General features: G+C 38.5%; 1 protein-coding gene across 1 annotated transcript in view; it reads right to left on the bottom strand.

Annotated features, from left to right (window-relative positions):
• Positions 1 to 15,370, bottom strand: part of LOC126248847 (E3 ubiquitin-protein ligase HERC2) — an 851,297-nt gene that overhangs the window by 652,783 nt on the left and 183,144 nt on the right. Inside the window, exon 18 of the mRNA XM_049950269.1 lies at positions 2,245 to 2,473. Coding sequence (XP_049806226.1) covers positions 2,245 to 2,473 — 229 coding nt within the window. The remainder of the gene's footprint in view (positions 1 to 2,244; positions 2,474 to 15,370) is intronic.

Here is a 15,370-nt window from a genome sequence, read left to right as displayed (position 1 = left end):
GCAGGAATTTTTATATGAAGTTAACACCGATACTTACAAACCTATTGGCAAATGAAAAAAAAGGGGGGGGGGTTGCATTCACATCTAGAGCAGAGACGGAGGAAAGGGAGTCTTAATTAATACTGCCCATATAGTTGTCCAATTACAGTGGGCAAAGGTATGCCAGTAGAGAATTGTGCAACATTGAAAACACAGTACCTGATATGATGAAACACATTTCTGCCAGTTGATGAAATGTTATGTGACATGTTAATTGTAGATATCAAAAAGTCTAGCAGGACGACTGTATGGAAGAAGTGGTGAACCATGGAACAGGTTCTGTGGTGTTCTGAACATGTTTTGATCACACAGAAATAGACTCTGTAGTTCTTTAATCAAAACAGCAACATTGAGCTGTTGTAGACTCACATTTCCCTGTTTACCATTCAGCTCAACAAGTACTATAACATTATGAGACTGGCTTTAAACAGTTCTCATATACGATTATGTTATAGCTGTTACTATAACGCAAGAACAACATCCAGAAGCAACCATTCATTTACACTGGCTCACCAAGTCCTCACATTGAAAACTCACAGTACAACACAGCACAAGCCAGACACAGTCTTCACGTAATATGACCAATTTGCATTAACTGTCATGGCTGAAGTGGCTGAGCACCAATATTTCCTACGTACACACAGTGCTATACAGAACCACAGTTAATGTCTCTAGCAACTGCAGCCTCTATGGAAAGTTGCAAGGATTGATTTATTGGTGCCTCTTTACACATTCTCCACCTGGCAAGTGGGGCACACTTAATTCTTCTTCATGCAGCCACTGTGCAAAGTTCTGTCCCAAACAGTCTCCTGGTTTTTAAATTAAAAAACACAGGTGACTACAATGAAGAAAAGAACCACATCACATTTACAAATTGGTTCATATACACATAGTATACACATAGTATAGCTGCACAATAAGTCATACATTGGCCACACATATTCTAGCAGTATTTTTGAATCAACAAGTATACGGACAGACAAAAGACAATGATTAGCAGGCATGTCATGCAACTAGTTTGCATTCACACTAGCACATAGTATGCCATCTCCACATTCACCGCCACCATTCCACTTCAGTTCCTTACGCCAACCCCAAATCCCCAAATAACCCCAACCCCCCTTCCTCAGCCAAAATCATTTTTCCATGATTATCCCAATTGTTTCCATTGTATTTATGGCTTACCTTGTTCCATGCCAAAGAAACATTCTTTTATTGAATGTTTCTTTTACTTGCTGTTTTATTCTATCTGTACTTTTACACAATGACTATGAAGTCAGGAAGTTTGTAAACCGAATGAAACATTTTCAGGTATTCAAAAATAGTACATTTTGTTTCATGAAGTTAAAAAAATATCACCACTTGTGAAGGCTATTGAAATACTGATGACTAAATTTTTATTGTTCAGTGAGCTTAATATTATGCACCTAAAGTGCACAGCATTAGGGTTTATTCATTCCCATTGTATTCTATAGTGATCAAAGTAGTCAAATATTTAGAGCAGCAGTTTAAAGAATGCTGTGAATTATTTCAAAGTTATTTCTCAGTTGGAGGAGGAGCAGGAGATTAGTGTTGAAACATCCCATCAGCAACGAGGTCATTAGAGCTGGAGCACAAGCTCGAATTAGGGAAGGATGGAGAAGGAAAGCAGTCATGCCTTTTTGAAGGAACCATCCCAACAATTGCCTTAAGTGATTTTGGGAAATCATAGAGAACCTAGATCAGGATGGTCAGACACTGGTTGTAACTGTAGTCCTCCCGAATACGAGTCTAGTATACCCCACTCAGTCTCTCTCTCTCTCTCTCTCTCTCTCTCTCTCTCTCTCTCTCTCTCTCTCTCTCGGTCTGAGATTCATATCTTACTGCCACATTCTTTGAAAGGACACAGAGATTAAATGCTCAAGGCAGTTTTGCACAGAATTCAACAACATGGAATGCAACTTTGAGCACTGATATCATAGAGAGCTAATCATAACATCACAGAGGTTATGATTTACCTTATGGATTTTGTACTGTTGTGTAATCATTTATATCTTTGACTGACACTATAATAACCCACATTAAATTTAACCAAACAGACTAAATTATGTAAACCATTGACGTTCAATATTTTTTTGTGTGCAGAAAATACATCAAGGCTACCATTGATTTAGGGAGATATATGAAATTCACATACTAAAAAACAAAAAATAATGGTCAGAATACCTGAATTAGGCAGAAGTGATGAAAGGGTGCGAGCCCTCTCATCAGCCGTTGGAAGGAGTGCACTCCAGCCAACTTGCAATGCAGCCTGAGCTGCAGCCTGCACAGAACCCAGCACTCCACGATTACTAGCCAATTGAACCACTTTCTCTTTCAAGTTTATTAAGAGACTGCTTCCTGATGTAAGACCAACACTTGCCACATCCATATTGTGCCCAATTAGCACATGTAACTGTAAATTACAAAGAAACAAATTAAGCCCAGTTTACAGTATCTTACCAAATGAGCCTTACAAATGTAGTCAGTTCAGCCATACAAATGCAATTATGTAGCTTAGTAAATGTAATCTGTGTTTCCTTCTGTGGAGCTTTTCACTAGAGTGAATCTCATAACTATAGAACCATTATAGCTACGATCAAGAAATGATGTATGCTGAAATTTAGATGAAAATAATCTTTATTCTGAAAAATTAAACAGTAATAAATGGCAGACACTGAAATCACCCACTCATGTCTTCAACAGCAGACAGTTCACACACATAACTGATATGATAACTATAGTCTGTTCAAAATTACTTTATGACTGACAGCTACAAGGGAAGTAATAGGAGGAAAGCCCATGTGGGAAGCATAGACCGTATTCCGCCAATCTCAAGATTTGTAGCTGCAACAAACACCCAAAGTTGCCATACCTTCACCCCACTACCTCAACATTTCCCACCTGCAATGGCCTTCAGTTTCAGTCAGTTTGCCCTTCTATGCAAGCATTGCACCCAGTGATTTTGTTTATGTTTGTGTTTGCAGTTGTAGGAGTTATTACTTTATTTATTTTTACTGTTATTTGTTGTGCAGCACTGAACAATGTCAGTAGGAAGTTCTCTTGGACAGGATATTGCAGTACAAGGGCAGTGGAGAGAAATGGTTTGTATATTACGTGCCTACTTTGAGACTGGAAAACGTAACAGTTGCCCACTGCTCTCTGTTAACAAGGTAATCAACAGAACTGTGGTGGCCCTGATCAGTAAACAGAAAGCCTGTTGTGAAGATTGGGAAAGGAGATGTTTAAGAAAGAAAAAGAAGCTGGAGAAACATCAAAACTGAAAACCCTTGGAGAAAAAAAGTTGTATGGATAAGTGGATTACCAATATAGATTTGTTTGCGGAAGATATGATTTTTCATCATGTTTATGATTATTATCGCAGAAAGAAATATATGATACTCTGCAAGTTATTGGTCACACTTCAGGAATTAGAACTTTTTTAACGCAGTTGCACATCATTATTCACAGTTTCACACAATCTAGGCATTCACTATGGACATTTCTGTGGTCATACGCTGTTGACAGAGGAGTCTATAGCGGCATGGTGATGCCATTTTTTAAAATGCAGATCCATAGTATGTAAATGGATTAAGCGGTGTGGCTTGATGAAACATGGTCAATTCTGGTCATTTTTATCAAGCAGGACAGAGAACACATCTAAACAACAACGGTAATACCTCCTGGCAAGTGGGGCACACTTAATTCTTCTTGATGCAGCCACTGTGCAAAGTTCTGTCCCAAACAGTCTCCTGGTTTTTAAATTAAAAAACACAGGTGACTACAATGAAGAAAAGAACCACATCACATTTACAAATTGGTTCATACAGTCACTAATACCAAACCTGGGAAAACTATCAACAATTGTTCTATGTAATGGTCCCTACAATTCAGTTGTGGTTGTCAAGGCACCTACCATGCCGATGGGGAAGGAATAAATGATTGATTGGGTCCAGCACCAAACTTCAATGTGTGTGATAACCTTACAAAGAGGGAACTTATGGAAAAAAAATCCATAAACCACAGTTCCCCGTATACAAAACCAAGAATCTCACAAAACCATATTGGCAAACAATCGTTAGACTACCACCCTACCATTGCCATTTCAACCCGATAGAGTTACTATGGGCCCAAATTAAATTTACATTTCCTGGAATAATAATAAGTTTACTATCTCTGCAGTCAAAGCACTCGTACAAGAAGCTGTCGGGAACATCATCACACAAGAAGCTGTTAGGAACATCACTGAAGATGGTAGAAAAGCCATCAAACGTGCACAGAGCAGCATTGAAGGAGCATGACAGAATGAAGCTGTTTTGGAAAATTCAGAGAAGGAAGTGATTATTTCATTGAATAGCAACAGTGACACTGACATGTCAAGCATCTGTCACAGGCATGAAAGTGACATCAGTGGAGTTTTTCCATTATTACCATAGAAATGGGGCACAGCTGGATTCAGCTGCATGTTTGGATCACACAATTTACGATGGTAACTAGCTACATAAAAAATTATATTGTCATAAGTTTTGAAACTTTAATAAGAAAGCCTTTTCAGCAACTATTACCAAATGTAGTTCGTTTTAGGAATTCAGTCTGTATCAAATAAAATAAATATTACTGTTTACAGTATAATTGCTACAATACCGTCTTAGTAATTTGTTGCTGCAGATAAAATTAAATCAAAACATAGTGCAACTTTTCCACTACACTGTACACTTTTCCACTGTACACTGAATAATTTGCCTGTTTGAGTGAGTTGAACGAAGCGTAAGACTACTCGCACGTGCCATTCAGGATGTGACAACTCTGCTCCATGCAATGTAATGAAAATGTAATGAAATGGTGTCCTTGTGATCGTACTGGCATATTAGGACTGCACTTCCTTGTGGACACAGGTTCACATACTGTAAATCACTGTAAAGTGTTTAACAGTAAGTTTTACCATTCTAGTATCACTAAGTTTCATGTTGCCTTTAATACCATTAAATCCAGCTATTCAAAGACATTTTCATTGGCAGAATTTTGTCAATTAAGGAATGAGGACCTGTGGCTTGCAAGTATATCTCCTGGTCATAGTACACGCAAACGTCAATGATTAAAATTCCAAATCCCTGCATCAACTTACATAGTGAAACAAAAAGATACTGTGTATGATAACCCAACTGTCAGATGTGAAAGTCTAGCTTGGCAGACCCCTGTGACCTTCACATATTTTGTGACAAGTTTGTTATTATTTCTTAAATGGAAATGTGTTTAATATTTTTATCACATATTTCACATCCATTAGAGCCATTTAACTTGGAATCTGTGGAAGAGACATTAATGTGTGTATACACTTTTTAATATGTATTCCTGTTTTTTAACTTGTCTACATCCTTGAAGACCTGCTCAATAAGGATCTATGGAATAAAAGGTACATCCACTCGAATCTAGTCCATATGCTTAGCGGGAGGATTAATCTATGTGCTGAGACAGCATTCACTCACTCATGTCATTTCACACAGAACTAAAATAACATTTTAAAAAAATACATTACAAAACCTCTCATCACAGATATCTAAAGTCAGTACAATAGTTATGATAAACTACTTTAACTAAGCTCTAACTAAATGTGCAGAAAACTTCTAGTAGAATGCAAATAATATAGACTTGTGTGTGCCTGTTGATGACAAACACTTCCTCTAACTGGTGAGTGGTTTCCTTCACTCCCAAATTATTAAGATCTAAGAAAGCTATAAGTAGTTCCCACATTTCTCCTTACATCTGTTAGTAAGTATGAAGGTTTGCTTCCTATTTTCATCCTGATACTGTTCTAATCACCTCTTACAATCCCTACATGAACGAAGTCGAAGCCAAAGTATAATACCACAAAACAGCACAATGAAAGCGATTCTGTCAACTCATGTTAAGTTTTTGTGAGATCTCCAACTGACTGTAAAATCAGATTGTTCATAGTTGCTGTAACGTGTTAACATTAATTAAAAAACTAATGTGATTTATGACACTTTCAACACCCAAGTTCAAAATCATCCACCAACACAGTTATGACAATGGTGATAATTAATGTGCGGCACTCAACAGCATGGTAATCAGTACCCTTATGGCAAGTCAGCATGCCATTCTTGAGGTAGGTAGGTGGGTGGGGGGGGGGGATGGGGGGGGGTGGGGGGGGGGGGGTTACGGCCTGCCCCCACTTCCCTTCTCTAGCACCTTATGGACGGGGCCCGACAGTTCACAAAATTTCAAAACCCATGTGAGGCATGTGCCAATGTCAGCAAGGAATGTGGACAAATCTCAAGCCAAAATATGTTAAACTGAAAGTGGCTCACTAAAAACAGTGGTGGATCCTCCTGCTGGAGGAGGAAACTGTGTGTTAAAGAGGTATGTCCTATGTGCTGTCTGAGGAACGGCACCTCCTTCCATAAGTGTGACTGGCATGAAGTCCATCTAGCTTGTGTGGTTGATTTGAGTGGCTGCAACTTCTTGTCTGCCACTCCCAACCATTCAGTTTCTCACTGACACATGACTCTTCTGTCAGATAATGAGATGACGGCATGCAATGGGAAGGCACATTGACATACCACATCATACAAACACATTTCTTTGGCTGCCTTGTCAGCCAACTTGCAATGCAGCCTGAGCTGCAGCCTGCACAGAACCCAGCACTCCACGATTACTAGCCAATTGAACCACTTTCTCTTTCAAGTTTATTAAGAGACTGCTTCCTGATGTAAGACCAACACTTGCCACATCCATATTGTGCCCAATTAGCACATGTAACTGTAAATTACAAAGAAACAAATTAAGCCCAGTTTACAGTATCTTACCAAATGAGCCTTACAAATGTAGTCAGTTCAGCCATACAAATGCAATTATGTAGCTTAGTAAATGTAATCTGTGTTTCCTTCTGTGGAGCTTTTCACTAGAGTGAATCTCATAACTATAGAACCATTATAGCTACGATCAAGAAATGATGTATGCTGAAATTTAGATGAAAATAATCTTTATTCTGAAAAATTAAACAGTAATAAATGGCAGACACTGAAATCACCCACTCATGTCTTCAACAGCAGACAGTTCACACACATAACTGATATGATAACTATAGTCTGTTCAAAATTACTTTATGACTGACAGCTACAAGGGAAGTAATAGGAGGAAAGCCCATGTGGGAAGCATAGACCGTATTCCGCCAATCTCAAGATTTGTAGCTGCAACAAACACCCAAAGTTGCCATACCTTCACCCCACTACCTCAACATTTCCCACCTGCAATGGCCTTCAGTTTCAGTCAGTTTGCCCTTCTATGCAAGCATTGCACCCAGTGATTTTGTTTATGTTTGTGTTTGCAGTTGTAGGAGTTATTACTTTATTTATTTTTACTGTTATTTGTTGTGCAGCACTGAACAATGTCAGTAGGAAGTTCTCTTGGACAGGATATTGCAGTACAAGGGCAGTGGAGAGAAATGGTTTGTATATTACGTGCCTACTTTGAGACTGGAAAACGTAACAGTTGCCCACTGCTCTCTGTTAACAAGGTAATCAACAGAACTGTGGTGGCCCTGATCAGTAAACAGAAAGCCTGTTGTGAAGATTGGGAAAGGAGATGTTTAAGAAAGAAAAAGAAGCTGGAGAAACATCAAAACTGAAAACCCTTGGAGAAAAAAAGTTGTATGGATAAGTGGATTACCAATATAGATTTGTTTGCGGAAGATATGATTTTTCATCATGTTTATGATTATTATCGCAGAAAGAAATATATGATACTCTGCAAGTTATTGGTCACACTTCAGGAATTAGAACTTTTTTAACGCAGTTGCACATCATTATTCACAGTTTCACACAATCTAGGCATTCACTATGGACATTTCTGTGGTCATACGCTGTTGACAGAGGAGTCTATAGCGGCATGGTGATGCCATTTTTTAAAATGCAGATCCATAGTATGTAAATGGATTAAGCGGTGTGGCTTGATGAAACATGGTCAATTCTGGTCATTTTTATCAAGCAGGACAGAGAACACATCTAAACAACAACGGTAATACCTCCTGGCAAGTGGGGCACACTTAATTCTTCTTGATGCAGCCACTGTGCAAAGTTCTGTCCCAAACAGTCTCCTGGTTTTTAAATTAAAAAACACAGGTGACTACAATGAAGAAAAGAACCACATCACATTTACAAATTGGTTCATACAGTCACTAATACCAAACCTGGGAAAACTATCAACAATTGTTCTATGTAATGGTCCCTACAATTCAGTTGTGGTTGTCAAGGCACCTACCATGCCGATGGGGAAGGAATAAATGATTGATTGGGTCCAGCACCAAACTTCAATGTGTGTGATAACCTTACAAAGAGGGAACTTATGGAAAAAAAAATCCATAAACCACAGTTCCCCGTATACAAAACCAAGAATCTCACAAAACCATATTGGCAAACAATCGTTAGACTACCACCCTACCATTGCCATTTCAACCCGATAGAGTTACTATGGGCCCAAATTAAATTTACATTTCCTGGAATAATAATAAGTTTACTATCTCTGCAGTCAAAGCACTCGTACAAGAAGCTGTCGGGAACATCATCACACAAGAAGCTGTTAGGAACATCACTGAAGATGGTAGAAAAGCCATCAAACGTGCACAGAGCAGCATTGAAGGAGCATGACAGAATGAAGCTGTTTTGGAAAATTCAGAGAAGGAAGTGATTATTTCATTGAATAGCAACAGTGACACTGACATGTCAAGCATCTGTCACAGGCATGAAAGTGACATCAGTGGAGTTTTTCCATTATTACCATAGAAATGGGGCACAGCTGGATTCAGCTGCATGTTTGGATCACACAATTTACGATGGTAACTAGCTACATAAAAAATTATATTGTCATAAGTTTTGAAACTTTAATAAGAAAGCCTTTTCAGCAACTATTACCAAATGTAGTTCGTTTTAGGAATTCAGTCTGTATCAAATAAAATAAATATTACTGTTTACAGTATAATTGCTACAATACCGTCTTAGTAATTTGTTGCTGCAGATAAAATTAAATCAAAACATAGTGCAACTTTTCCACTACACTGTACACTTTTCCACTGTACACTGAATAATTTGCCTGTTTGAGTGAGTTGAACGAAGCGTAAGACTACTCGCACGTGCCATTCAGGATGTGACAACTCTGCTCCATGCAATGTAATGAAAATGTAATGAAATGGTGTCCTTGTGATCGTACTGGCATATTAGGACTGCACTTCCTTGTGGACACAGGTTCACATACTGTAAATCACTGTAAAGTGTTTAACAGTAAGTTTTACCATTCTAGTATCACTAAGTTTCATGTTGCCTTTAATACCATTAAATCCAGCTATTCAAAGACATTTTCATTGGCAGAATTTTGTCAATTAAGGAATGAGGACCTGTGGCTTGCAAGTATATCTCCTGGTCATAGTACACGCAAACGTCAATGATTAAAATTCCAAATCCCTGCATCAACTTACATAGTGAAACAAAAAGATACTGTGTATGATAACCCAACTGTCAGATGTGAAAGTCTAGCTTGGCAGACCCCTGTGACCTTCACATATTTTGTGACAAGTTTGTTATTATTTCTTAAATGGAAATGTGTTTAATATTTTTATCACATATTTCACATCCATTAGAGCCATTTAACTTGGAATCTGTGGAAGAGACATTAATGTGTGTATACACTTTTTAATATGTATTCCTGTTTTTTAACTTGTCTACATCCTTGAAGACCTGCTCAATAAGGATCTATGGAATAAAAGGTACATCCACTCGAATCTAGTCCATATGCTTAGCGGGAGGATTAATCTATGTGCTGAGACAGCATTCACTCACTCATGTCATTTCACACAGAACTAAAATAACATTTTAAAAAAATACATTACAAAACCTCTCATCACAGATATCTAAAGTCAGTACAATAGTTATGATAAACTACTTTAACTAAGCTCTAACTAAATGTGCAGAAAACTTCTAGTAGAATGCAAATAATATAGACTTGTGTGTGCCTGTTGATGACAAACACTTCCTCTAACTGGTGAGTGGTTTCCTTCACTCCCAAATTATTAAGATCTAAGAAAGCTATAAGTAGTTCCCACATTTCTCCTTACATCTGTTAGTAAGTATGAAGGTTTGCTTCCTATTTTCATCCTGATACTGTTCTAATCACCTCTTACAATCCCTACATGAACGAAGTCGAAGCCAAAGTATAATACCACAAAACAGCACAATGAAAGCGATTCTGTCAACTCATGTTAAGTTTTTGTGAGATCTCCAACTGACTGTAAAATCAGATTGTTCATAGTTGCTGTAACGTGTTAACATTAATTAAAAAACTAATGTGATTTATGACACTTTCAACTCCCAAGTTCAAAATCATCCACCAACACAGTTATGACAATGGTGATAATTAATGTGCGGCACTCAACAGCATGGTAATCAGTACCCTTATGGCAAGTCAGCATGCCATTCTTGAGGTAGGTAGGTGGGTGGGGGGGGGATGGGGGGGGTGGGGGGGGGGGTTACGGCCTGCCCCCACTTCCCTTCTCTAGCACCTTATGGACGGGGCCCGACAGTTCACAAAATTTCAAAACCCATGTGAGGCATGTGCCAATGTCAGCAAGGAATGTGGACAAATCTCAAGCCAAAATATGTTAAACTGAAAGTGGCTCACTAAAAACAGTGGTGGATCCTCCTGCTGGAGGAGGAAACTGTGTGTTAAAGAGGTATGTCCTATGTGCTGTCTGAGGAACGGCACCTCCTTCCATAAGTGTGACTGGCATGAAGTCCATCTAGCTTGTGTGGTTGATTTGAGTGGCTGCAACTTCTTGTCTGCCACTCCCAACCATTCAGTTTCTCACTGACACATGACTCTTCTGTCAGATAATGAGATGACGGCATGCAATGGGAAGGCACATTGACATACCACATCATACAAACACATTTCTTTGGCTGCCTTGTCAGCCAACTTGCAATGCAGCCTGAGCTGCAGCCTGCACAGAACCCAGCACTCCACGATTACTAGCCAATTGAACCACTTTCTCTTTCAAGTTTATTAAGAGACTGCTTCCTGATGTAAGACCAACACTTGCCACATCCATATTGTGCCCAATTAGCACATGTAACTGTAAATTACAAAGAAACAAATTAAGCCCAGTTTACAGTATCTTACCAAATGAGCCTTACAAATGTAGTCAGTTCAGCCATACAAATGCAATTATGTAGCTTAGTAAATGTAATCTGTGTTTCCTTCTGTGGAGCTTTTCACTAGAGTGAATCTCATAACTATAGAACCATTATAGCTACGATCAAGAAATGATGTATGCTGAAATTTAGATGAAAATAATCTTTATTCTGAAAAATTAAACAGTAATAAATGGCAGACACTGAAATCACCCACTCATGTCTTCAACAGCAGACAGTTCACACACATAACTGATATGATAACTATAGTCTGTTCAAAATTACTTTATGACTGACAGCTACAAGGGAAGTAATAGGAGGAAAGCCCATGTGGGAAGCATAGACCGTATTCCGCCAATCTCAAGATTTGTAGCTGCAACAAACACCCAAAGTTGCCATACCTTCACCCCACTACCTCAACATTTCCCACCTGCAATGGCCTTCAGTTTCAGTCAGTTTGCCCTTCTATGCAAGCATTGCACCCAGTGATTTTGTTTATGTTTGTGTTTGCAGTTGTAGGAGTTATTACTTTATTTATTTTTACTGTTATTTGTTGTGCAGCACTGAACAATGTCAGTAGGAAGTTCTCTTGGACAGGATATTGCAGTACAAGGGCAGTGGAGAGAAATGGTTTGTATATTACGTGCCTACTTTGAGACTGGAAAACGTAACAGTTGCCCACTGCTCTCTGTTAACAAGGTAATCAACAGAACTGTGGTGGCCCTGATCAGTAAACAGAAAGCCTGTTGTGAAGATTGGGAAAGGAGATGTTTAAGAAAGAAAAAGAAGCTGGAGAAACATCAAAACTGAAAACCCTTGGAGAAAAAAAGTTGTATGGATAAGTGGATTACCAATATAGATTTGTTTGCGGAAGATATGATTTTTCATCATGTTTATGATTATTATCGCAGAAAGAAATATATGATACTCTGCAAGTTATTGGTCACACTTCAGGAATTAGAACTTTTTTAACGCAGTTGCACATCATTATTCACAGTTTCACACAATCTAGGCATTCACTATGGACATTTCTGTGGTCATACGCTGTTGACAGAGGAGTCTATAGCGGCATGGTGATGCCATTTTTTAAAATGCAGATCCATAGTATGTAAATGGATTAAGCGGTGTGGCTTGATGAAACATGGTCAATTCTGGTCATTTTTATCAAGCAGGACAGAGAACACATCTAAACAACAACGGTAATACCTCCTGGCAAGTGGGGCACACTTAATTCTTCTTGATGCAGCCACTGTGCAAAGTTCTGTCCCAAACAGTCTCCTGGTTTTTAAATTAAAAAACACAGGTGACTACAATGAAGAAAAGAACCACATCACATTTACAAATTGGTTCATACAGTCACTAATACCAAACCTGGGAAAACTATCAACAATTGTTCTATGTAATGGTCCCTACAATTCAGTTGTGGTTGTCAAGGCACCTACCATGCCGATGGGGAAGGAATAAATGATTGATTGGGTCCAGCACCAAACTTCAATGTGTGTGATAACCTTACAAAGAGGGAACTTATGGAAAAAAAATCCATAAACCACAGTTCCCCGTATACAAAACCAAGAATCTCACAAAACCATATTGGCAAACAATCGTTAGACTACCACCCTACCATTGCCATTTCAACCCGATAGAGTTACTATGGGCCCAAATTAAATTTACATTTCCTGGAATAATAATAAGTTTACTATCTCTGCAGTCAAAGCACTCGTACAAGAAGCTGTCGGGAACATCATCACACAAGAAGCTGTTAGGAACATCACTGAAGATGGTAGAAAAGCCATCAAACGTGCACAGAGCAGCATTGAAGGAGCATGACAGAATGAAGCTGTTTTGGAAAATTCAGAGAAGGAAGTGATTATTTCATTGAATAGCAACAGTGACACTGACATGTCAAGCATCTGTCACAGGCATGAAAGTGACATCAGTGGAGTTTTTCCATTATTACCATAGAAATGGGGCACAGCTGGATTCAGCTGCATGTTTGGATCACACAATTTACGATGGTAACTAGCTACATAAAAAATTATATTGTCATAAGTTTTGAAACTTTAATAAGAAAGCCTTTTCAGCAACTATTACCAAATGTAGTTCGTTTTAGGAATTCAGTCTGTATCAAATAAAATAAATATTACTGTTTACAGTATAATTGCTACAATACCGTCTTAGTAATTTGTTGCTGCAGATAAAATTAAATCAAAACATAGTGCAACTTTTCCACTACACTGTACACTTTTCCACTGTACACTGAATAATTTGCCTGTTTGAGTGAGTTGAACGAAGCGTAAGACTACTCGCACGTGCCATTCAGGATGTGACAACTCTGCTCCATGCAATGTAATGAAAATGTAATGAAATGGTGTCCTTGTGATCGTACTGGCATATTAGGACTGCACTTCCTTGTGGACACAGGTTCACATACTGTAAATCACTGTAAAGTGTTTAACAGTAAGTTTTACCATTCTAGTATCACTAAGTTTCATGTTGCCTTTAATACCATTAAATCCAGCTATTCAAAGACATTTTCATTGGCAGAATTTTGTCAATTAAGGAATGAGGACCTGTGGCTTGCAAGTATATCTCCTGGTCATAGTACACGCAAACGTCAATGATTAAAATTCCAAATCCCTGCATCAACTTACATAGTGAAACAAAAAGATACTGTGTATGATAACCCAACTGTCAGATGTGAAAGTCTAGCTTGGCAGACCCCTGTGACCTTCACATATTTTGTGACAAGTTTGTTATTATTTCTTAAATGGAAATGTGTTTAATATTTTTATCACATATTTCACATCCATTAGAGCCATTTAACTTGGAATCTGTGGAAGAGACATTAATGTGTGTATACACTTTTTAATATGTATTCCTGTTTTTTAACTTGTCTACATCCTTGAAGACCTGCTCAATAAGGATCTATGGAATAAAAGGTACATCCACTCGAATCTAGTCCATATGCTTAGCGGGAGGATTAATCTATGTGCTGAGACAGCATTCACTCACTCATGTCATTTCACACAGAACTAAAATAACATTTTAAAAAAATACATTACAAAACCTCTCATCACAGATATCTAAAGTCAGTACAATAGTTATGATAAACTACTTTAACTAAGCTCTAACTAAATGTGCAGAAAACTTCTAGTAGAATGCAAATAATATAGACTTGTGTGTGCCTGTTGATGACAAACACTTCCTCTAACTGGTGAGTGGTTTCCTTCACTCCCAAATTATTAAGATCTAAGAAAGCTATAAGTAGTTCCCACATTTCTCCTTACATCTGTTAGTAAGTATGAAGGTTTGCTTCCTATTTTCATCCTGATACTGTTCTAATCACCTCTTACAATCCCTACATGAACGAAGTCGAAGCCAAAGTATAATACCACAAAACAGCACAATGAAAGCGATTCTGTCAACTCATGTTAAGTTTTTGTGAGATCTCCAACTGACTGTAAAATCAGATTGTTCATAGTTGCTGTAACGTGTTAACATTAATTAAAAAACTAATGTGATTTATGACACTTTCAACTCCCAAGTTCAAAATCATCCACCAACACAGTTATGACAATGGTGATAATTAATGTGCGGCACTCAACAGCATGGTAATCAGTACCCTTATGGCAAGTCAGCATGCCATTCTTGAGGTAGGTAGGTGGGTGGGGGGGGGATGGGGGGGGTGGGGGGGGGGGTTACGGCCTGCCCCCACTTCCCTTCTCTAGCACCTTATGGACGGGGCCCGACAGTTCACAAAATTTCAAAACCCATGTGAGGCATGTGCCAATGTCAGCAAGGAATGTGGACAAATCTCAAGCCAAAATATGTTAAACTGAAAGTGGCTCACTAAAAACAGTGGTGGATCCTCCTGCTGGAGGAGGAAACTGTGTGTTAAAGAGGTATGTCCTATGTGCTGTCTGAGGAACGGCACCTCCTTCCATAAGTGTGACTGGCATGAAGTCCATCTAGCTTGTGTGGTTGATTTGAGTGGCTGCAACTTCTTGTCTGCCACTCCCAACCATTCAGTTTCTCACTGACACATGACTCTTCTGTCAGATAATGAGATGACGGCATGCAATGGGAAGGCACATTGACATACCACATCATACAAA

This window comes from Schistocerca nitens, chromosome 3 (genome assembly GCF_023898315.1).
Source record: "Schistocerca nitens isolate TAMUIC-IGC-003100 chromosome 3, iqSchNite1.1, whole genome shotgun sequence".
Taxonomy (NCBI): Eukaryota; Metazoa; Arthropoda; class Insecta; order Orthoptera; family Acrididae; genus Schistocerca; species Schistocerca nitens.
This window is presented reverse-complemented; position numbering and strand designations above follow the sequence as displayed.